General features: G+C 36.4%; 3 protein-coding genes across 3 annotated transcripts in view; 1 reads left to right on the forward strand and 2 right to left on the reverse strand.

Moving 5' to 3' along the window:
* LOC108364486 (uncharacterized protein KIAA0513) overlaps positions 1 to 6,213 on the reverse strand; it is a 187,505-nt gene extending 181,292 nt beyond the window's left edge. The window contains exon 1 of the transcript XR_001847766.1: positions 6,138 to 6,213. The gene's annotated coding sequence lies outside the window, so the exon portion shown is untranslated. The remainder of the gene's footprint in view (positions 1 to 6,137) is intronic.
* The window catches only part of LUBEL (Linear Ubiquitin E3 ligase), a 38,247-nt gene extending 21,788 nt beyond the window's left edge, over positions 1 to 16,459 (forward strand). The window contains exons 14-20 of the mRNA XM_017618140.1: positions 59 to 4,665; positions 4,720 to 4,986; positions 5,061 to 5,366; positions 5,435 to 5,586; positions 5,663 to 6,040; positions 6,165 to 6,333; positions 16,377 to 16,459. Coding sequence (XP_017473629.1) covers positions 59 to 4,665; positions 4,720 to 4,986; positions 5,061 to 5,366; positions 5,435 to 5,586; positions 5,663 to 6,040; positions 6,165 to 6,333; positions 16,377 to 16,412 — 5,915 coding nt within the window. The 3' untranslated portion in view covers positions 16,413 to 16,459. The remainder of the gene's footprint in view (positions 1 to 58; positions 4,666 to 4,719; positions 4,987 to 5,060; positions 5,367 to 5,434; positions 5,587 to 5,662; positions 6,041 to 6,164; positions 6,334 to 16,376) is intronic.
* The window catches only part of meng (serine/threonine-protein kinase meng-po), an 82,135-nt gene continuing 70,262 nt past the window's right edge, over positions 13,208 to 25,080 (reverse strand). The window contains exons 2-3 of the transcript XR_001847769.1: positions 16,354 to 16,492; positions 13,208 to 13,351 (exon numbers count right to left, since the gene is read on the reverse strand). The gene's annotated coding sequence lies outside the window, so the exon portion shown is untranslated. The remainder of the gene's footprint in view (positions 13,352 to 16,353; positions 16,493 to 25,080) is intronic.

A 25,080-nucleotide genomic window follows, 5' to 3' on the forward strand; every position in this document is an offset into this window, starting at 1 on the left:
GTTTGTTTTCTTTTTTTTTGGTTTTTGATTTTTCTGTTTCTCTCTCTTCATACTGTAGAAATTCATGAGTTTCTCAGCGCAAACGCTTCGGAATGTTTGCAAACACCAAATGCAGCTGGTGCAGCTTTCATAATCGATCATCCCTCGCCGTTTCAAGAACCATCCACTAACGAATATCGCAATCCCATGTACGATGACATCTACCGTCATAGTCCCTACAGTAGAGACGCGCTATCATCAAGCACATTTCACCTAGACGAACCCGCATTTAATAATCGAAACATGCTAAAAGATCTTGAAAACCTAATTGGTAATATCGAACAAAATCAGACCACTAAGCAAAGCGATCCAATGCTCAAAACAATGGAAACTATGTTAGGTGATAGTTTAGGCAAGAAAGAGTTGGAACATGAAAATGATCCCGAAATGATGAGAATACTAATGAAGAGCCCAATAACGACACAACATGCCAAGCGCTCTCTTTCGACTGCAAACAGTAGAAGTCAAAGTCAGATGGATGTTAAGAACTTTGTGTGGCAGCATATACAGGAGATAGTACCAAATCTGGTGCAACAGGTGGAGATGGAACTCATGGCCGAGGATGCAATGGAATCAAATGCAGCGAATCAAACAATAATGGAACAAAAAGTGCCGCCGCCAGAACCGCCACCTATCGACGCTGAAGAGTTTATTTTAGAAGAGGTTATAGGGCCAAATATAAAAGAGGGTACTATACGAGAACTGGTGCCACCAGCGTTCGTTTATGCGGCAGAAATAGCGAACTTCCGCATGGAATTCGATCGTGCGCTCGATAGGGAGCATGAAGAGGAATTCGATTTCGATTCAGTTGATGAAGCGGAAAGGAAGATATACAAAATGTATATGGCACCAGAAGAAGGGAAAATATTAAGTGTAGAACAGGAGGGTGCTGGGTCAAATGAGACTACAATCGGGAGTGCAGACGAGATAGAACAAGCAAACGAGGAGCTTTCGAAAGGCAGAGTATCCCAAGAGGCACAATGGAGCCAAACGCCAGAAGATACTGAAGAAACAAGACTCTACACCGCAGTTAAAGTTCAAAATTCAAGCGAACTAGCTGAACCTTCAAATGGACATGTAGACGAAGCAAGCCAAAGCACAAAAATTTCAACCACTGAAACACACGAAAAGTCAAGGGAAGCGCAGTCAAAAGAAAACAATGTCGCCAATGAAACACAGACCTCATTTCTAAATGAAAGGTCACAAGAATCATTGGTTAAAGTAGTAACTCCTCCGACAAATGAGAGTACTGAAGCTACGATTTCCACACCAGAAACTCCAGCCTCCCAACAAGAGGACATGAGGCCCATGGGAAGCTCCACAGATGCCACGAAACTTAAAAGAAATGAAACAGCACAGAGACGCCAGAGAAAAAGTCAGTTACCAAAGAATGTTAGCGACAGAAAGACCCAATCGAAGGATCGCAATGTAGCAAAAAAATTAAATATACAGCAAGAAGCCCAGAGCCAAAGGACTGAAGAAGAAAACGTGCGAGCAAAAGTTGGCAACGAAAGCATAGTTCTTACTCAACCTCAAGTGAGTACATTGTCAGAAGATCTACCAACAGGACACCTAGTTAGCAGTGGTTCTCAAAATGAATCACTAACACCAGATACCAGCAACACTAATGAGGAAGCAACAGCAGCAAGGGACAGACAACCGAAGGTGTCACGTATTCCAGTACGTCGGGGCGCAAGTCGACATTCCGGTGAGCGAAGATCTAAAACACCTAGTCAACTAACTGTTGTTGAAACCAAACTAACAAATGAAAATGAAGTCCATGCAACTAACAAAGATCGCCCTACATTAGAGGAAAGGACTAACACTTTAAATCAAACGGATAGACAGGTAGAGGAGGAAATATTAATAGTAAAAAACGTCGCCATCAGCACATCCGTGGCAGTAACAGAAATCCAAGCAGAAGAGAGTTTGGAAAGCTTGGCTGAAAATTTAGAAGCAACGACAAGTGAAGTACTTGCAAAGCAAAATGCTCCCTTATCAGCTAAGGACGCAATTCAAGAGGAAACACCATCTGAGGCACATGCGACACAGAATAAGTCAGAAGCTTCAATACCCGAAGAATCACGCTCGGCACAAAACACCACTGAAGATATTTCTCAAGAACAGCCATTGAGCGCGGAGACAAAGACGGCGGTACAGGCCAGCAGCAAGTCTCAAAAGCTAGACAGCCAATCCGTAGAAGACCAAACATTACAAGCGGCGGCTGAACCAGCAGTCACGACAGGAAGATACTTTGCATATCAAGATCGACAGTCAGTATTAGAAGCGACGATTACAGCAACATATCTAGCAGATACCGGCTATGAAGCAGACGAAAGCCAGGCCGCAGGGGGGCAAACTTTATTAGTGGCATTTGATACAGAACCCAGTGTTGTAGTTAAAGTTCTGCATGCCGAGGAGGAGTCATCTTTGCGGGTATCAAATGATAAGGTCGCTCAAGAGAAAACCAGCACCGAAAGAGAGACTCGTCCAGCAGAAAAGCATTCGATTCTTCCGGAGGAATCTGAAGAAATAATGCAAATGGAGACCATAACTGTTGAAGACATTCAGCAAAGAGTTGAGGAAGCTCAGGCAGTAGTTGACCAATTAGGAAACGACAGTGAAGATACGGCAAACCAATCTGTGAAAGAACATGCAACTGAAATAATATTCGAGTTAGCGACTGAAACTCAAGCCAGTTCAATAGTACATGCATCCGAATCTCCAACTAATGAAGTATTTCAGGATGCTGCTGAACTATCAGCGGACGAAGAACTTCATAACAACGAACGATCCGAATCTAAGCGTGAAAACGACGACGGTAACGAAACATCCGATGACGAACTATACAGCATTGAGAGTGAACTCTCCAGCAGTGGACAAGCGCGTTCTGTAACTTCCGAGAACGGAGTATTGCTAGTGGTCGGAAATGAACCACCAGCGGACATACAGCAATCTACAAGCGACACAGCAATAAATGCAAATCTCAGCAAGAACACCAGACAGATAGCAGCATTGGAGTTTGTGCTTTCGCCAGACGCCTCAAAGCAGAACCTCTCCGAACTCGTTGAAGATACACAGCGCTTGATTAAGCAAATGAGAGATGAAATAAATATTGAGGATTTCGAATCTTCCGAGGAAGAATACACGGATGAGTACACAGACGAAGATGAATATGATGAGGATGAAGATGAAGATGAAGAAGCTGACGACTGGGATGGTTCACTGGAGGAGAATGAGGCAGAATATGATGAAGATGATTTAACAGAGAATGATATTGACGACGAAGACTACTTTGATGAAGAAGATGAGGAGGGTTTGAGTGAAGCAGATGGCGCAGCTGAACTAAGGGTTGACGAAGCTGAAGCTCAAGAACGTATTGTAGCGGGAAACATAGATGACGAAACCGATATAGTGGCGGTTGTCGACGATAAGCGTGAAAGTGAACACGACAACGATAGTACGAATACCGAAGCTGCTCACAAACAAATTACAATCATTCCCCCATCAAATGATACCAAAGTCATTATAACCCTTGAGACCCCAAGTACAAGCGCTACTGTTCCTAATCATGAATTTGAAAATGCTTCATTATCCAAGCTTGCTACACAAGTTGAGCCTATTTCTAATGCTAATGCTAGTAAGCCCACAACTAATGCTAACCTAATAGAAACTGTAGCTAACGAAATGGAGGTTGAGAATCATATACCCGAACTGCCAGTAGAAACAGTATTGTCGAGCGATAAGAGCAGGCAGACACAAGCAGAGACAGCTGGAAACGAAAACAAACTAAAAACTACCACTCTAGATGAGAGCCAAGCCAACAGTGGTAAAGCGACTGACGTGCCGCGCACACTCGCTGAAGTTGAAAGGACACAAGAAATGGCTGCACCAGTGGATGTAGAAACCACAAATCTCAATGCAATTGCTGCCATTGAAACGAAAAGTAGTCTAACTGGCACAAATGAACACCACGCATTGGAAAGTAAACCCTCAGTAAGCACTAAAACTGGTGCAATAAGCAAGATACCGCAAATTAGAACAGACAACGGTGAGTCTTCCACTTCGAAGGTTGCACGAAGTGTCCCAAACACCGCGCGCACCGACAAACCGATCGTCCAAAAAAGTACACCCGTCATGGATAAGTCTAAGTTGGATAATACGAAGCTCAAGGAGAGCAAAATACCTAAGCAAACAGCGAAAAAGGTGCCTTTGCGTTCGAAATCGTTTTCCGGACCGCCAGGTCCCATCGGCATCTCCTCCGTAAAGAAAATACAACAAGAGTTCCTCAATCGTCAAAAACAGTTGACAAACCGCCTTGAACCACCCAAAAATCCACCAGCCGTAGTACGTAAGAAGTCCATTACCGAGGCTATTACCAAATTTACGCCCAGCACTTCAGCGGCCGCTAGTACCTCCAAAGCTGCTGCCGCAACCAGCATTTTCCGCACCCATCCACGCATACCCAAGAAAAAATATCACGAAACATGCTTTTCAGATGACGACTTTGAGACCACATCGACTGAAGAGGAACCTGAACCGCTGGAAATAAGACAGCGCAAGCAGAGTGTGCCTGTATTTCGAGCCTATCCCAGCGTACAGGAACAAGAAGTGGTGCCAACGGAGGTAAATAGCTTTGCCAGTGAGACCACGTGTATAATGTCCGTCTCCCGTTTACAGGTACTTGTGCAAAAATTCGTGGACGAAAAGCTAGTTGCAAGCATCGGCGAGGCACAAATTGCTGCTGCGCTGATTCACATGCGCTTTCAACAGGACGTTTCGCTGTGGGCGGCCAAGGAGTGTAGTGACCTCGATCAAGCCATTTCAATGCTACAGCAGGAATGCGAACTCTGCATGGGCACTTATCCGATGAATCAGATTGTTTCAATGCTCAAATGCACGCATAAATGTTGCAAGCAATGCGCCAAAACATATTTTACAGTGCAGGTGGGTGAAGTAATCGATAGCTGTACGCTTCTTCAAACTCACATGTATGTACACTATTTCTTCTACCGAATTAGATAACCGATCGCAGCATTAACGATTGCACTTGTCCGTTCTGCAAACTGCCCGAACTGCATGGACACAACGAGCATGAGGATGAAAATTTGGAGTATTTCTCAAATTTAGACATCTTTCTCAAGAGTATTTTAGATGCCGAAGTGCATGAGCTATTTCAACGCAAGCTTAGAGATCGCACTCTACTGCAAGACCCCAATTTCAAGTGGTGCATACAGTGCTCATCGGGTTTCTTTGCGCGTCCCAAGCAGAAGCGCCTGATTTGTCCAGACTGCGGTTCTGTGACGTGCGCGCAGTGTCGGAAGGCGGTAAGTGTGAGCGGAAAGTAAAAAAGTGTGTGTCTACTCTTATTTCCTTTTTGATATTTCACGCGCAGTGGGAGAAACAACACGAGGGCATAACGTGCGAACAATTCAAAGAATGGAAGGAGGCAAATGATCCCGAAGTGCAGGCACAAGGCGTGCAAGAGCATTTGGCGCAACACGGCATCGACTGTCCGAAGTGCAAATTCAGATACTCGCTGGCCAGGTTTGTGGAGTGATATGCCGCTACAAAACACAAAAAAAAAAAAATCAAAACCCTTTTCTTTCTTGTCTGCTTTCAGAGGCGGTTGTATGCATTTCACTTGCACTCAATGCAAGTACGAGTTTTGCTATGGTTGTGGCAAACCTTTCATGATGGGCGCCAAATGCTCTATTTCCTCCTACTGCGCCAAATTGGGCCTGCATGCGCATCATCCGCGCAATTGTCTCTTCTATTTGCGCGACAAGTTGCCAATACAATTGCAAATGTTGCTTAAACAGAATAATGTGCCCTATGATGAAGACCCTAGAGAGCAGCCTAATGCAGACTCAGAGGAAGCATCAACATCATCGCCGAAGATGGCGCGTTGCCCAATTGCCTTGCAAAAGGAGACACCCACTGGACTGGTGGACACAGTATGCAATGGCGAAGTGCCCAATAAGCATGCCGGACTATGTCGGTGAGTGTGCGAAGCAACCCTAATCCTTAGCTCTAATTTATAAGTATACGTGCATGTAGATTTATGTAACTCATAAAATTTCTATGTCTGAACTCACCTGAAATTTTTCTATTGATCTTTTCAGCACACATTACGTTGAGTATTTGACCGCAAAGGTGGCTAAGGCTCGCATTGATCCACTGCCCATATTCGATTTGACCGATTGTGTGCAAGAATTGAGGAGACGAGATATAAAACTGCCGGAAAGAGGTCCCTGGGACACAGATGAAATCTATAAAGGAATGTGTGCAGAGGTAAATAAGATTCATATAATATGTATGTACATTAGACCATACCACCTTACTAGCAAACAAAAAATAGGTTGACGTACACCTCTAAGTCTAAAGTAGTTTTTTTGCAAAGCAAATTCGGGAAAAAAATATTTTTTCGATAACATTCGGCAATATTTTTCTTTTAAATAGTTCTACAGGAATAATTAAAATACTATCTTAGCGAAAGTTTAATGATGTTTGGTGAGCTTGAGGTGATTTACTGGCAGCAGGGAGGTACGTTGCGGTGGTAGGTACTGAGGTCTGGTGGGTAAGTACTAGAACGGGATACTCGAGATCAATGAAATTTGGAACAAAAAAGTTTTCTTTTCGACAAGAACATCGATTTACCGTACTTTAAAACCCGGCTACAAATGAAAATGATATGACGAAAAATTAAAAAAAGGACCCTTCGTTCGGCTAAAAAAAAATTGCCTTGCAAAAGTACTTCAGACTCGGGGATGTATTGCGACAGTTTTTCCGATACAGGCTAATGTGCATATGTATGTATATTGCAATGAACTTATTTAAAATAGTAATCAATGTTTATAAGGGAATTCGTATCCCTAATTTAAGTCTGCGAAGGAAAATTTGTTTAAGTATTCAAATTCTAAGCTTTAAAATAATAGTAGTTGATATCATCAGAAAGATCATCTAAACTTGCCACTAGCAGTTATTCTAAGAAATCACCATTATAAATAGGCATCTAGATTGTATAACCTGAGGAAAGAGTGACTCTTCAGCAAGGTATATACAGAGCTGGGTAAATGCAATTACATTACAATTACATTTACATTCCTCAGTAATTGTAATTAGGATTCAATGCCTTTAGTTCACAGCAAAGGAATCGATTACTTTATCAATTCCTTGAAGTAATTTCAAATGGGATTGTTTTTTTCTTTAATTCCATTACAAGGAATTTCATATTGTAATTGGAATAAATTACGTGCTAGTAATGTAATTTCTTTTATTTCAATTCCTTTGAAAGGAATTGAAAATGTAATTTTTTTCCAATTCCTTTGAAAGCAACTGAAAATGTAATTGATTTTTTTCCAATTCCATTCCTCAAAGTAATCTAAAAAGTAATCAAAAACTTTATAAAACAAAAAAATTGTTTACTGTTGAATTGCAATAGCTTTGTTAAATTTCTTGATTGCTAACTGCCTTGAATAAACAACTTATACCTAAGTAGTATTACTAATTGGACTTTAAGAAAACTGAATAGCTTAAACAGTAGCTGTTCAGTTTATAGGGTAACGGTTAAGTTTTCCAGATCCTACCGCGACCCATAAACGTTGCTGCCTTGGGCACTGCTGTTCTCTTGGACTAATACCTGCGTATCTATAAAAATGCAGAGTTAATTGTGTATATTATGGCACCCTTAATTCTACCCAAAATGGCGTGCCTTCTGGGGCCTTTGAAGTACTCTTACTGGTATCCTGCGTTACAAATGAGGATAGAGTCCGCTTGAATTATGAGCCCTGTGGGACTGGAGATCCTACCTCCTAAGAGTTTTATAAACAAATTCTATTGCTATGGCTAAATTTTGATGATAACACTGTAACGACGGTAAAATTACACAAAAACCGCCGAGAGACGTAAAATTAATTTTAAGTAGTATGTTAGGGATCTTTATACAGTTTCTTTAGATAAGGTCATTTAGTCAAGTTATTTTCATTTTAAGTTTTCATTGCGAATGAAAAAAATTCAGACTTTAACATGGTCATACGGTCATGTACGATATGGCGTATGGGTAACATTATTTCCTTATAGTATTTCCTACAAAAAAATTATTGGACTTTCACTTAACCCTTGCAAACTTGGTTATTTATCCATCGATTTTCATCGGTAGCAGTGTTTTAAGCCGCGAAACAAGCAGATGTTGGCTAGTCTATACTAATATATATTTTGAAAGGCGTTTTTTTCTGTTCGCAAAGCTCGAGAAAGGCCGTACCGATTTTTTTGAAATTTCGGAATCGACTGCAGCCTTTCCAAGGATGGTTATAGGTTAAAAAAATGTTTCGATATAGAAAGGGGGCCGCTGTGGTGTATTGGTAAGCAGTGCGCGCTTCCACTCCGCAGCACCAGGGTTCAAACCCTGGTCAAAGCAACATCGCAAAAATATAGAAAAAAAAAGTTTTTTCTTAACAGCGGTCGTCCATCGGCAGGCAATGGCAAACCTCCGACTGTATTTCTGCCATGAAAAACAGCTTCTCACAAAAAATACAATCGCCGTTCGGAGTCGGCGTAAAACTGTAGGTCCCCGCGCTGTGTGACAACATCAAGGCGCACGCCACAAAGCGGAGGAGAAGCTCAGCCAAACACTAACATATGTGTAAGCGCCAATCTATTATTATTATTATAGAAAGGGGANTCACAAAAAATACAATCGCCGTTCGGAGTCGGCGTAAAACTGTAGGTCCCCGCGCTGTGTGACAACATCAAGGCGCACGCCACAAAGCGGAGGAGAAGCTCAGCCAAACACTAACATATGTGTAAGCGCCAATCTATTATTATTATTATAGAAAGGGGACGTGGCACCTCCCATACAAACCGAGTTTTTCAAACTGCATATATTTGTGGTAGAGGACTAGAACTGGGTGTGGTGATATATACATATATAAGACCAATTCCATACTCATGGAGAAAAGTTGTGTGGTTTGAGAATGGGGCGTGGCACCTCCCATATAAATCGAACTTTTCATATTGCATATTTCTGGAAGTGTTCATGGTAGACTGTAAACCTTTTTAAAACTCTTTAGTTTGACACCCACTTGCCAACATTTCATTTACTTTATCAATTTAACTGAGTTACAATTTCCAAATAGCTGGCAGCCCCCCTCAAAAATATTTCCAACTGTTATCTTTCTTAAACCTCTTTAATTTGATACCCAAACTGGAATATTTTATTTATTTTATCAATGTAATTTAGTTAAATTTTCAAACAGATGGCAACCCTCCTCAAACATATTTTCGGCAGTAAGCCTTCTTAAAACTTTTTAGTTTGAAACCCACATGGCAATATTTTAATTTTTTTAACAATTTGACTGAGTTTAAATTTTCAAATAGGTGGCAACCCTCGTCAAAAATACTTCCAGCAGTTATCTTTCTTAAACCTCTTTAACTTGATACCCATATTTTAAAAATTCGTTAATTTTATCAATATAATGGGTTTAAAAATTTTAAAATAGGTGGCAACCCTCAAAATTTATGCGAAACCATTGGTTCTGGTATTATACCGAATAATACAAAAAAATTATTCAAATCGGTTCAGCCGTTCTCGGGTTTTGATGACCGTGACATACGAACACAACTTTTTTATATATATAGATATACATAGAAGATGTCCAATGTCTGCTTTCGATTTTAATTTTTGACCACAACAAAAATTCCACATTGTACATTCGTGAATGAACTTTCAGTTTCTCGATTACTTTTACAATTCCTTTGAGTAATTGAAAAAACTAAAGTACTCTTGCAATTCCAGGTAATGGAATTGAAAAAAAAATCAATTACATTTTCAATTCCTTTCAAAGGAATTGGAAAAAAAACTACATTACTAGCACGTAATTTATTCCAATTACAATATGGAATTCCTTGTAATGGAATTAAAGAAAAAAAAAATACATTTGAAATTACTTCAAGGAATTGAAAAAGTAATCGATTCCTTTGCTGTGGACTAAAGGAATTGATTCCTAATTCCAATTCCTTGTAATCTGTAATTGGGAGTAATTTAATTCCTAAAGGAATCATTACGACCCAGCTCTGGGTGTATAAGTGTTTCCTTCATAAGCTATGCCTGCTCCAGGCGACAGTTACCAGTTGGCTTTTCTTATCTTGAAGCATTTCCCCCCTTCGTTTAACACCTTCTGTAAGTCTCCAATATCCTGGCAGTATTTTCGGCGCCCTTCTTGTGCGTAAAGAAGAAGAATTTTCGATCTTTGCTAGCCTCTATCGCTCTATTGCAGACTTCGCCAAAAGCACTACAATGAAAGCCGAATTTTTCGATTGCAGTTTTCTTCGATCTTGGTTCATTTGAAACACAACGCGCAAGTTTCGTTGTGGAGGCTAATTTTTCGACCGTTGAGCCAAAAGTCACATCTAGCCCTACATGAAATTATAGTCTCCTAGCACGATTTTTTTTGGCTTGACGGTTGGCATTTGGTCGTCTCGTTCTTCTGTTCCATCGGGGGATCCCACAGTGTGAAATATCGGAAAAAATTCTCATCAACCTTACCGCACAAAAAAAGCCTCACTACTCACTGATAAAAAAGCGTAAATCATTGTTTCACCAATCCCGGTCAGAGAATTTTTTTTTTTCTTGAGGTGGGGTTAACTAAAAGGTATTTAAAAAAAATTTAAAAAAAATACACCCAAACGTTTATAATAGCGCCGGGGCTAGAATTTGTTCCGATATTTCCCACTGTGTATCTGTTTTAAAATCTCACTTTGATGCAGATTTCGGCGAGATGCTCGTATACTTCGGTTAACGACAATACTTGACAATTACGTCTCTGACCCACCACGAACCCAACACCGAAATTAAATTCCTCCGCTTGGCAGCTGTAGGAGCTGGTATTCTTAACTTTCCCAGCCCCGACGACGTCGTCCTTATCATCTAGGGCAATGGTTTTCAAACTGTGGGTTGCGGTACGCTTTCTCGGGGTCTTGAGCTAAATTAAATAACCTTCATTATTATTTATTTTTTTTGCTTGTTTAAAAATATCGCTTCTTGTAAATTTTTTTGGTGCTGACACATCAAAATTTTTAGCTGAATGGATCGTGTTTTCAGAATTTTGAGGCTATATTATGAGAAGAACAAACTTCTTTCTGCTTAAATCATTTGTTGCGATTAGATTTTTTTTCTCGAGATATACCAGTCGTATAAGTCATCATCGCTATTGTAGTTTACTGCACATTAAAGCTGGTAAATATCGAAAAGAAAAAATCGAGTCATAACAAACGAAAATGAATTTTAAAGAGATAGAGTAGTATCAAATAATAGCTTAAGTAGAAATGAGAAAAAAAAACTTGTTTTCATAACATAATCTCAAATATCGCCAAAAGCCGAGTTTTTGGCACTTTAAGCAAATCTGCGGCCGGATTTAAATTCCGCATCAAAAAATCTACATGAAAGGATGTGTTTCAGTCAGGTGCAGCGTTGCCGCTTTGGTAATTTTTTACCAAAATTGGTAATTTTTTTCTTTATTTATCAAATTTGGTTATTTGGTAACATATTTTTCGATTTGGTAACTTTTTCGATTCAAGATTCAACAAACTTTCATAAAAATTTCGAGCTTTATCAAATAGATTTCCTAGAAAGATTATGAGTGTGGAGTTTTGTAGCCCACTGAATTCTTTTTTTGTGCCGAACGGTTTTCTTCCATATAAAAATAATATTTGTTATATGGAAGAAAATGGGACAAAAAAGTTTAAAAATAAATTATAGTTTTTAGCCATTTGAAACTTGTACTTTATTTTACTAGAATCAAATGGGCTACAAACTTACATAGTCAAAATACTTCTTGGAAATCTACTTAGAATGCTCGACATTTTTACGAAAGTTTGTTGATTTTTTTTTACTTTTGCACAAAGCTTGAAACTTGGATTTACACGGGTTTTGTTAAAGAACGAACTATATTTTTATATAAAAATAACCAAAAGTAAATAACAAAAAGTAAGTGCGCCTAGGCCACACTGTAGAAGTGAAACTTACGTTACTTATCTATCTATACATACACACATCTGCTTTTGCTTAAGGTTATATTTTTTCGCTTTTTTTCTATCAATGTAGATCCCTACCTCTACCACTGTTCGTTTTAATAACATTCATGTTATTCTCTTTTCCATTATCTTCATTTTTATCATTATACTCTATCGATAAGAAAAGCGATTATAACGTCCATCAAAATACCGATACCAAAATTGATGACAAATTCGATAAAAATTTCAATAGCAACATCGATAATACCATTGGTAGCTAAATCGATTAGAAAATCGATAAAAATATCGATAACAAAACCGATAAATCTCGATAACAAAATCGATAAATATCGATAACAAAATCGATAAATATCGATGACAAAATCGATAAATATCGATAACAAATTCGATAAATATCGATAACGAAATCGATAAATATCGATAGCAAAATCGACAAATATCGATAACAAAATCGATTAATATCGCTAACAAAGTCGGTAAATATCGATAAAAAAATCGATAATTATCGATAAAAAATCGATAAATATCGATAACAAAATCGATAATTATCGATAACAAAATCGATGAATTTCGATAACAAAATCGGTTAATATCGATAACAAATCGATAAATATCGATAACAAAACCGATAAAAATATCGATTATTTTATCGATAGGTCTCGAGAATCCCGAAAATCTCTAAAATCCAAAAATAGTTCCCAGATTGAGTCCCTGTGTCTCTCTCTATATCCTTTCCTCTTTAATTACCTCTATTTTAATCTTTTTTCCCCTATATTCATCTTTGCTTTTATCGGTATCCTCATCCTCCTCTTTGTCTTTACTTCTATGTTCATCATTTTCCTCATCTACATATTCCCCTTCACCTTTGCCCTTATATGTATATATATAAGTAAAGTGTTTAGATTTACCTTGGTCTTCATTTTTGGCTTTATCTTTACGCATCTTTGTTTTTGTTCTTATTTTTACCTTTACCTTTATCCTATTCTTCATTTATGTACGTAGTCACCTTTACTTTCATTCTTGTATTGGTCTTTTTCTAAGTGTTATTCTTAAACTTTTTGTTAGCTAATTTTTGTTAAATTTATACCATATGCTTTATACCATATGCTATGTGAATGCATATAAAGAAGTACTTGTTTCAGGCCCAATCATTTCCGTCGCACCATTTCCGTTGCATCACTTCCGTGGCATCATTTCCGTCCCAACCAGATCCGTGTGCAATTTCCGCTGAATTTGCCAATTTACTCCCAACCAACCAACCGCCGCTAAAGAAGTTTCACTTCAAAAAAAATAATATGTTAAAACTTGTCAAAATGTGGTGTGGCTATAATTTTTTGCTTGTTGTAATTAGAGTGGTCCTTAAGGTCGAATGAACGATCTTTTTCAGTCTCGCCCCTTCAATCGGTAACACCACTTTCATAGATATCACATATAAATTTTGGTCCCCATTGGAGACGGTTAAGGCGTGTCGCAAAGGGGTCAAAGACCAGATGCCTCTATAGACTCATTTAATGCCCAAAATCGATAATAGGCACGTTTGATTCAACCATCACAAGCAAATAGCTAAATCTTGGTCATATAAAACGAAATTAGCTTATTTCCTATGTTAGCCTAATTTTGACAGTTGTTTGACTGCAAATAGTGTCAAAGTAAGTTTTTGCCTCTTTCTGATTGGCTGAAGGAGAAAATTTCTGATGCTGAATGGCAATGCCTCTTGTTCAATATACAAGCCAAGATAGCTTTTCATAAGCCAATATAATTATGCTGGGTACAAAATAAGCTAATAGCTTAAATTTCTAGACAAATAAAACACGGCTAATACTAAAGTCGAGGATATCAGATATGAATTTTAGTCCCGATTGAAGTCCGTTAAGACGTCGTCGTATTGTAATCTGAACTTTGACTCCTATACGACACAACTTAACCGACTTCAATCGGGACCAAAATTTATATGTGATATCTTCGGCAATGATAGCATCGATTTTTGGTATTAGACGAAAAAAATTATAACTTTAATTTTTTTTAATCTCCATAAAGGAATCTGAACTTTGCCCCCTGTGCGACACGTTTTAACCTTCTTCAATCGGGACCAAAATTTGTATGTGACAAATTTGCTCCCTACTTTTAAGGACCACCCTAATATACATACACTTCGTCACCTTATTATAGAAAAGGTCGCTGAAATGCAAAAAAGCCTTAAATAATTAAATTTTTTTATTGCAGCAACCTTTGTGGGGACTTATAATTATATTAAATGCATCATAATCAACCAAAGAGTAAATTCTGGATTTTTAGTTAATTGCGGCTTTTTGTTTTTTCACCGACTATGAGAGATAGCACTTTTCTCTAGTAAGTATGTTAGGCCCAGTGATCGGACTTCTACCACATTGTGGTAGATCTGCGACTTTTTTGAGCATCTACCACATTTACCACACAAGGTCTGAAATCTACCTCATATTCGCATTTTTGAGTTCCTAGTTTTATATTTGCTCGACATAATTTTCTTAATTTTAAGAGCCAAAATTGTCCAACACTAAACACTATATGGTAACAAGAATAATATAATACAAGATTCCGCATTCCCGGCGGCGATGAAACTTCTCAAGTAAACAAAGCCGAATGGGAGGATAAAATAAACTGTAAAATAGCAAATTTTCTCAATAATAAATTTTTCGACAGGAATCGTCATTATGTTAAATTTTAAAGTATATGATTTATAAAAAGAATTAATAGCAAGAAAGTTAAAAAACGGCGATTTATATGAAAGTATTAGCAAGTTTCCGTGCATCGAAAGCTTCTGAGGCCTTGTTTACATTTACTTGAGAATTTTCATAATCGGCAAATCCCAAGTAGCGGTTTCTGTAACGTGCCACATTTGTTCGCTGCATCGTGATGTGATAAAAAGAAAAGCAGGCAGCACTCTGCAAGGTTGCAAAAAAATGTATGTTCGAAAAATATCTTGATATGGAAGGAACTGCTTTACACTGTCATGGAAAAAAATCGCCAAAACTCAACGGAATTTTTAGCAACTTCAATCTTGCAGTTTGTTATAATAAAATTGATTTTTTTAGAGTCTAATTGAAAAGTTTGCAATTTAGGTGATACCTTGTAGAATTTTTTAAATTTTTGTACAAAGTGTGATCCAAAACCTGAGATCTACCACTTTTTTTTACCGAACTAGGCCTCGAAAAGTCCTAAACTAGTCTCCAACTAGACCCCAATTTTTTTCCAAAAAGTGCTGAGCTAAATAGGCCCGAACTGGACCTAAACTAGTGCCAAAAATATCAACAAGCAATGTTGCTAGAACAGTGGATTACATTTTTTTTTTCGTTTTTGCTTCTTCTAAATACGTCTTTGTTTACGCATGACGGTTGACCGAAAGCAAAAATGTTTACACATCTAAAATGGTTTTCGAAATTTCCTTGCAAAAGTACTTTAGACTCGGGGGTGTACGGCGAACTTGTGTGCTTGCTTGTAAAGCTTAGTATACAGCTCTCAAGAAAAGCACAAAATCCATATAAAAAACAAAAATGAAGAACCTGTGAAAATGATTTTTTATGTCAAATTTCCTTTAAGCAGTACGCAGTTCTTCAGAAATTTGGTACGCTGCTTTCTACTACGGTTTTCTTAAGTTTTTTTTTTGTGAAAAAAGAACGCAAGCCAACCCATTTTATTACAAGCTTTTATTTAACTTCACTTGTATGTATGTATGTATCTTTGTATGTCCTGGAACTTTGATGTCAATATTTAACAAACTTCCCGATGAGCTACAGACTTGAAACTTCAAACTTAGCTCAGAACTCGAGGACAATACAATTTAAAAGATTGTACAATTGTACAAAAATTTACAGATACCCCATTGAAAGTTATGCCAAAAAGCTGCAACTAACTTTACAGTGCACTTTATTTTGACTATAACTACGGGTCAATCACTTTAATCATATTTTTAGCTAACTTAAAACAGTTAAATTAAATCAGGTTAGGGAACTTCCTATTCTTCTTAAACGGAATCGCTATATCTACAAATTATTTTATACTTTTTAGTTCTTGTTGTAATAAAAGCGTGTTTTTAGTTTTTTTAACTATAATATTATTTTGAATTATTTGATAAAGAATTCACATAAATCCAAAGCTGCTAGCTCAAACCCGAATTTCTCTACTGAGAGAGTTCCGGTTAATTAGATCTCCTGCATAATTAAACAAAAATTATGCAATTTCGCATGCTCAATTATGCGGATGTTAGCATAGTATTTAAACCAAAGCCGTGAATTTTTCACTTACCCATTGTTGTACTTCATCCACAGGTTATCAAAAACAATATTCCACTGGAAATGATTTAAAAGTGTGCACCAAGCTGCTGAAGCCAGACTCCCACCTGGTCCAACGATAAAGCGATAAAGCGATAAAACGATGTTGTGGGCTGCAAGCGTTCGAATATATTATTTCTACATACAAAAGTAATGATTTTTAAATTATATTTTTTATTTATTTATAAATTGTGTTGCTTCCTACATTTTGCCGCCTAACCAATTGTCTATTGTCTCATTGTTTATGTATGTACATATGTACGTCGCAGTCTACCGTATTTTTAAAACATTATACTAACTATACTGTATTTGTACTATTTATGTTTGTATGAGTAAAAATGTTCAATTTATATTTTCTAAAACTAAACTAGTCAATAAAGTATACATACATACAACGAAATGGAATATATGTACATAAATGAGTTTTCTTTAAAAATCTGCCTTTTGTTTATTTAGTCTTGAGTTACTTAAACACACACACACACACACCCACACTCATAAAAGTGATTATATGAGCGCATCAACAAGCATTAAATGCTGTCAAATTTCAGGGTCACAAAGTCACAGTCAACGTGCACACACCAGGACCAGCACTTGTTTATGGACGACATCAAGCAACAAATCACACTACGCCTATGCGCACATACATATAAACACTCACATCTACTCAGCCACATCACATCACATCACATCACATCACATCACATCGCAGCGCCTCGCATCACATCACATCAATGTCACCACAACGGCATCACGTCAGTGCAATCGTTTTATTACGACGCGAGACTGCCGTGTTCTAAAGTTTTCGCAAATCCACGCGATAAACGACTGATGTTAACCGCACATAAATCACACACACATATCGCAATTATTTTTTCGTCGCTTTAGAAAATTCAATATTCATATAGCAAATTAAGATATTCACTTTTCATTCGAGCTGCCCCTGACTTTGATGTGAAACACGCTGACAACGTCGCAACGTTCATTGTTTTAGTTTGGCGATCTAGTTATTTATTTTTATAAGATTTTTCCATTCAAATAAATACATACCTTTCGAAATATGCAATTTTGAACGTATCGCACGCTTTGAATATTTTGTGAAAATTTTGCGATTTCAAATTTTTGGTATTCATTTACATACAAGTACATACAGTGCAATAAACTCGTCTTTCAGCACACCGTTCGATTCTTTCGAACGATGCACTTGCGCCGAGCACACGCGCCGAATGATTTGGTTTTTATAACCCGTAGGTACATTTTCCCTTATCAAATTTTCAAAACAATTCACCTTCAAACACATGCTCTAAATATGTGTGTGAATAGGTAATGAATGATTCGAAAAGTGTTTTATGTTTGTAACATATTGGCACGCCTACAGCAAAGTACAGGGGATTTGTGCGTGGGCAATGCCCCCTGTTGTGTGGCGGATTTGCGTGTGAATTTGTTTAACCCATTGAAGGAAATTAATTTTCCATATACTTTAAGAATAATATCAGATGCTCTTTTCAAGAAGCCGGCGGAATTACCTGACTTTTTCGATTAAGGTACTTTTGGGTGGTAAAAAAGAAGTAAAGTCGATATTTTGTTCTATAACGAAAAAAAACCTGTTTTTTTTTTATCGACAAATAGTTAGAGGTCGCCCAAAGCGTTCAAAACTTCCCATGCATTTTAAATGAAAAAAAATAAAAAATTTCGTAGAAATAGTATAGAACTCTTGAAAATCAATATTTTTCGATACGAAAACTCCGTTTCTCTTCAAGAAACTTCCAATAATACTACCCAGTTGTTCATTTAATATTTTTTTTGAAATTAACTATTTTTTATAGGTCCCTCAAAAACCCGCAAAAGTTTCAATGGAGAGAGTTGCAAAAAAATAAAACTTGCCTACCACGCTCCCACTACGGATCAACGCGCTGTTATAAGACCTCTTAATTTCATTTCAGCCGTTTTAATAGGCGAAATAACTGCCTAAGCGGTTTTTGAAGAATTCAGTAAAAGAAAAGAATGTTCTCCGCTGTGCTGACTAGACATCAAAGCTTTTTGGAACCTGATTCCAAACCGTCACCCGCATACAGCATACATACACATAAGTACATATGTATGTATGCGAAAAAATATCACGACTCTGCAGAAAAAAATTACCAATTCATAAATAATAGCCCACTTGTAGTTAGCTTTTTTGCGGGATTTCTATAAAATATATAACTTGTAGTTAGCACCAAAAAGCTAACTTGAAACTAGTTGACAAATAATGCAGGAGTAAAGCTCGAGATTGTTTTCTTTAAACACGTTTCTATTTAAATATCCTGCACTTCGCAAATACTTTTTCGAATTGAGGACAAATAAAAGGAAGATCAAAATTTAATATTATCATTTTAAAGTTATGTCTGACGAAGCTCGAATATGGGACCACCTACAGCAGAACATGGAAACAAATATGAAATGTAATAAAATAAATAAAGTAAATAAAAATAAAAAAATAAAAAAATAATATTTTGTTTTTCCTATTAATATTTTATGTCCAAAAGTAGCTAGTTACAAGTTAGTTACATCAAATGCAGAGGTAAATCACCCTTGACTATTTCGCGGCCATCGCCATATAAATATAGTTAGCTTTTGTCAAAGAAAATATACAGATAATAAGTGACTCTTAGCTCCTTCCTAATCAACTTAAAGTTAGCTTATAGTTAGATATATTTCCTGCAGGGGAGTTGTTACACTTTTCGACAAAAACTTGTTTTTGGTCGAAAATGGTGGCACACTTATCCTAGACAATGCATTATTTTTAGTTTTGCATAAAGAACAAGATTCCATCACGAAATTGTATTTGAATGAAAATTTACGTATACGTCCAGTCGCTTCATACACAGTGCGCTTACGCGTTTACTCGCACACCCTAACTTAAAAGTCATATTACTTAAAATTAATAAAATATTGGCGCGGAATATTTTTCTACAGCATTCTTCACGAATATATACATTAGGGTTTCCATCGAAAATGCTTTTTTTTTCGAAATTTCAAGACCCGACCCCCTAATTTTATTCGTTTTTATGAGAAATATTATTGCCTATTTTTATAAATTTTTTAAAGGTCATTTAAAGGTCGCCACCTGTCGATTAAGGTCAGAAAAAAGGATTTTGTAAATTTACCAGTTTTTGAATGACTATTTTTGATTCGATTTCAATGATCGAATATGATATGAGAAGAGGATATATAGGCCTTTGAAATTGTATATGTATAATAATCTATTGTCGGACTAGGCTTGTTGGGATTTTTTATCGGGTAAATTAAAAAAAGACCCATATTTCTCTCATATTTTTTTAAATTTTGACCACCGATAATTCCTAGAATTTCAAAATATGGAGTACTATCTAAAATTAAATCTATTTTCAAATATAATGATATCTCATGTATTGCAATCGCATAAAAATTGTCGAATTTAGGCGACCTTTCTTAAATACGGCCTTCAATTAATATGTGTGTGTATGTACCGGAATTTCAGATTTTTTGAGCAGTGTGACTAATGAGTTCATCAATATTTATTCAAAATTGATATATACATTCGCTCTTTAGCAAAAAAGTGGTTTTTCAAGAAATTTTAGAAAAATGGGGGTGGCACCGCCCACTTACATATATGATATACGCGTATCTCAGAAACTACTTGACCGATCTCGACCAAAAAATATTGCTAGCTTTGAGTTTTTTGAAATTACAGTTACGTCGGTGGAGCCCATGGTTTTTGTCCGATTTTGTCCTTACGTATAGTTACGTATGTTCCATAGGGAAAAGCGTTCTCACAGCGTACAAAGAGAAAGAAAAGCATTGTGATAGAGTATATTTTAGTACGACTAGTTTTATGTCTGTCACAAAAGTGCTGCGAAACGATTGGCAGCCCACTGTAGAATGATAGATACTCCAATCACCGACTGTCCGACGATTTAAATAAGGTCAGATTTGATTGAACCGCATCCGGAATTAGAATGGGTTAATGCGACTACTACCGAAGTATGTATTATTTGAGGAAATATCGCTTCAATGCTTGTTTAGTTACAAATGTCCATTTTTGAGCTGCCCGATGATGGATTTGTATTATTCATAAAACGATTTTGTTTAGATTTAAATGTTTATAAATTTAAGACAAATACTAAATACATACCCACACGAGAGAAAAATGAAATGTAAATTCAATTTCCATAGTACGTCAGATTGAATGTGCATTTACGCATCTTTAAACATATTTAAGTATATAGGTGAACAAATTTCACTGCATACATATGTACAAGCGCACGTCAGATTTCCTTTTTGTGCGAATGATTCACTCTTGCGTGTCCATGACTACTACTAAATAATCATTTGCGTAATCAAAAATTTTCAAATTTTCTGGATAAAATTCTATTTGCGCGAATCGGTGAGCCAGGCAATTTGTATGTATGTATGTATGTATGTATGTATGTATGTCTCCATATTTGTATATTTTTTACCCAACAGAGATCTAAACAATAATGACCTCTTAATGAGGTTATATCGACAACAGCTATTAATTTCCTGGCACTTCCCTTGATTTGCTTCGCACAGTAAGGAGAATTGCTAATTAATTTCATACATACTATTTTGCGCTAATAAAATTGCTTAAAGGCAATATATGGATGTACATATGTATGTTTGTATGGCATGCCAATATGTTCATATCGGTACATATGTGTGTTTTTTTTTTAGCAATATGGAAAGGAGAACCCTTAGAAATCGCAAAATAATGTAGAAATTAATAATGTGTGAATGTAATTTAGTTATGAGAGTAATAGAAAATCAAGCCACAAAGAAGCCACTTGAATATTTTTTTGGAATACACGAGGGTCGATTGAAAAATGCGGGTACTTGGTATGAATTCCTTTTAAGTGTAACAAAAATCGTTTAGCAAGAACTTTACTAAACCTCAGCAAAAAAAAATTGTTTTAATCTATTTTTTTATGGCACAAGTATTTCTTCCCATATATTTGTTTTTTTTTTTTATAATGCAACTTGATTCTTAAGTTTGTTATTTATATTTAAATTGAAATAATTATTCCTACTTACATTGATCTAACTTTAAAAATCTTAACCATCTCCAAGCGGCCTCGAACCTGCGATCCCAGAACCAGTAGTCTTCACGTGACGCCACAGCCGACATTTGTAAGAAAAGCAATTAATTGCGTTTTATTTTAAGCTTTGGCAATTCAAAGGCAGATGTCGCTGAACGCTTAAGTTCTTCAAAAATGTCGAACTGGAAGGCACATACTAGTTTATGAACTAGGATTTTTTCTAACTGGTTTGGGTTTTCACTGCAGGGACTATTTTGAGAGAAAGCGCTTGTATATAAATTAGTCGCAGTGGACGAGTGGGCAAGGCATAGCCGTGCCAATCGTGAAATCCGAGTTCGAGCCCTGGCGTACCGATTTTTTTTTGTTTTTTTTTAGTCCACATTTTTTTTATTAAATTTTTGCGACTTTTTATTTTTAAATATTTTTTAGTTTAATTTAATTTTTAGAAACCTTTTATTTAACTTTCTTTATTTTTTTGATTTAATTTACAATTTAAAAAAATGTATGCTAAAAGGCGAATAGCAAACGCTAAGACCCCCTCGTTAGCTGATCTTTCAATTAGTCTTTCGAAAAACAGTAAAGAGCTTTCAAAACAGTTACCAAAATTGACAACTGTCTTACGAAAGACTTTTGTCTTTCGAAAAGCAGTGGTGAGTTGAAAGGCAGTTGCCAGAATTGCCCTGTAAATGGTGCTACCATCTCGACAGTGTTGATATTTATTATCTGCAAACGACAATTTATTTTATGATGAGATGAGTGATACATCTAATGCCTCTACCGTATATTGGAGAGCAGAATCAACTACATGAAATCAAAAAGCACAGCAAAGCCAATTTTTGGAATTAGAGAACCAGAGCATTGATAATTATTACTGCCCATGCAGACCCAGTTATTATTGCTATGCTAATGATTCGCGAACCAGCCACATAGTACACACTTTCCCTGGATAAATAATTTCACTCTTCGCTGAACGAAGTTAATGTAAATCGGTCAGATCGGCTATATGGAGGCTATATTATATAGGGCCTCGAATAAAATTTGGAAGGTAAACTCAGAACTCTATAATATATTTACATCTAAACCAAATTTCTGGCTGATATCTTTATATGTAGACTTAATGCCAAAACAATAAATTTTTTGCCCATACTGCAATGTGTAGGATCCATTTTCGGGTCCTTTGGAATGGTTTTTCAGTCCCTTTTACTTATTGTTTTTTTTTGCGATTATTCTTAGATCATTTTCCGGTTCTTCCGGAACCGTCTTTAGGTTCTTTTGGAATAGAGTTTCAGTTCCTTTGGAATCGTTTTTCGGTTCTTTTGCAAACGAGTTTCGGTTCTTGAAAGAACCGGGCCGGTCGGTTCTTTAAGGGACCCGGTTCTCCGGCTCCGGTTCCTCGGTTATGTGCATCACTAGTGGCGGACACACAAATAAGTACGCGACATTTTAAAAAAATTGGGAATTTTTCTTTTTTTGTTTAATGTTTATATTTTTTTTTTTTTTATAAAAGTATTTGTAGCTCCACTATATAGATATATATATAGATCTAACGCAAATTATGTAAGTAAAAATTTTAAACTTTGTACAAGATTTATAAAAATTCGACGAATCTCATCAAAATTTCAAAATTTTTAAAATGCAGTTCAGGTATGCTGTTTTGTAACCCAAGTGCAAGTTTGAAGTAGCTGGGACGTACCGTTGATTTTTGGCAATTTTTGTGTTTCTGCTGGTGCTGTTGTGTATTTTGCTCCTTATAAAAAAATTTCCGACATTTTAGCATTATTTGGCTATTTCCCTTTCGATTATTTAATGTTTGTTATGTTTTTATGAAAGTGTAGCTCGCTATCTAACAAAGACCATGTGAGTCAAAATTTCAAACTTCGTATAAAAATTGGCAAAATTCGATAAATGTTCATCAAAATTTTGTGTATTTTTAATTAGATTTCTTAAAGCTCAAACAGACGGCAGCGTTAATCCGGATTAACTGCAGTTAATGAATGGCTACAAACCAATATGCAACTCAGAATGTTTCTAAAAGCTCAAACAGGCGGCAGCGTTAATCCGGATTAACTCGGACTTAATCCGGATTAACGCTGCCGTCTGTTTGAGCTTTTAGAAATATTCTGAGTTGCATACTGGTTTGTAGCGATTCAATTTTAGTAAGACAGTGTAAAAATTTTATGTAGATTTTGGCAATTTTTTTTGTTTTTTTTTTTGAGGTAGGTGTTGCTCATTTTCTCCACAAAAAAAAATAACAAAATGTCGAACATGCGAAACTGCGCTAACGAAAAATTGCCAAAACTCAACGGTAAGTCTTAGCTACTTAAAATTTGCACTTTGTTATTTTTAAATTTAATGGCCTACAAAGCGTACTCAAAAAAGTTTAAAAAATCTGATTAAAAAGCTTAAATTTTCATTAACCTTTAAAAATTCGTCGAATGTTTATAATTATTCTACAAAGTTGGAAATCTCATTTTACATGTTTTTTTAGAAAGTGTCATATATTTTTCATAAAAAAAAAAATATAAATTTTGTAAACAAAGAAAAATAGCCAAAATTCGCTAAAATGTATTTCCCTATTTACATTCTCGCCACCGCACATACTTTGTATGGAGAAGACCATGCGTGATTGAATAGTTTGAAATTTTGTTGAAACTTTGATGAATTTTCTGAATTTTTGTACAAAGCTTGAAATTCTTACATGGTCTTTGTTAGATAATGAGCTATATTTATAATTGCCAAAACGTGTTAAAATTTCGCTACCTTATTTACCAACTCGTTAACCGACTGGAACTTTACCATGGTGTACGAAAGTATTGCCAACATTACTCGGGCAGTACACCTATTTACAAACAAAGGCATTTATTGGTCCACCCTCGTATTTAGAGTAAGTCAATGAAAGCATTAATCCGTAATGAATACTATCACACCATTAGGGGCACTTATTTAATTGCCTACCTTTAAATTAACTGGCTTATTTTTTGTTTAGAAGTGACTTGATTACTTCCGCTAAAAGGCCTACAGAAGGCCATATAAAATTAAGTGGATTTTTAACCATTAGCCGGTACCGAATTTTTTTCAAATTGTTAGTATCGAATTTCCAAAATGAACCCAATTTAAAAAAAGCTAATAAATAGTGTTTAGTGCACAAATTGAGTTTTTATTAACTTTATCACAAATCTGTCATCACACATTCACTTATTACTCACCCCACTGGGAAAATAGGTAAGCACCTTACGAGGTAAGCCATGTTTTCTTTCAGTCTTTAGTACCAAAATTGTCATCATGGCCAATGTCATCTACTAGTAAAGTGCAAAATGAACACCTCCGACAACACATTCCGATTTTACTATTTGCCTAATTTTCAGATGCAAAAAGTAAACAAGTTGTTCGAAAGCAATAATGCAGACCCAATGAAGATTTTTAATGAACTCAATGTTTTACTTTCGCATCTATGCTCCCTAGTGGTTATTAGCGCGGACACATTTGATCCTATATGCTCCCCGTTGGAACCATACCTTGCTCCATTTCCTCAGTTTTATCACAGTTTTGAAGAGTATTTAAAAACAAAAGTAAGCACAAACGCTTTTGACCACGAAGCCGAGAAAATAATTCGAGAAAATGGT

The sequence above is a fragment of the Rhagoletis zephyria genome, unplaced genomic scaffold (assembly GCF_001687245.7).
Source record: "Rhagoletis zephyria isolate East Lansing unplaced genomic scaffold, Rhagoletis_zephyria_1.1 Rzeph_scaffold_00033, whole genome shotgun sequence".
NCBI classification, from domain to species: Eukaryota; Metazoa; Arthropoda; class Insecta; order Diptera; family Tephritidae; genus Rhagoletis; species Rhagoletis zephyria.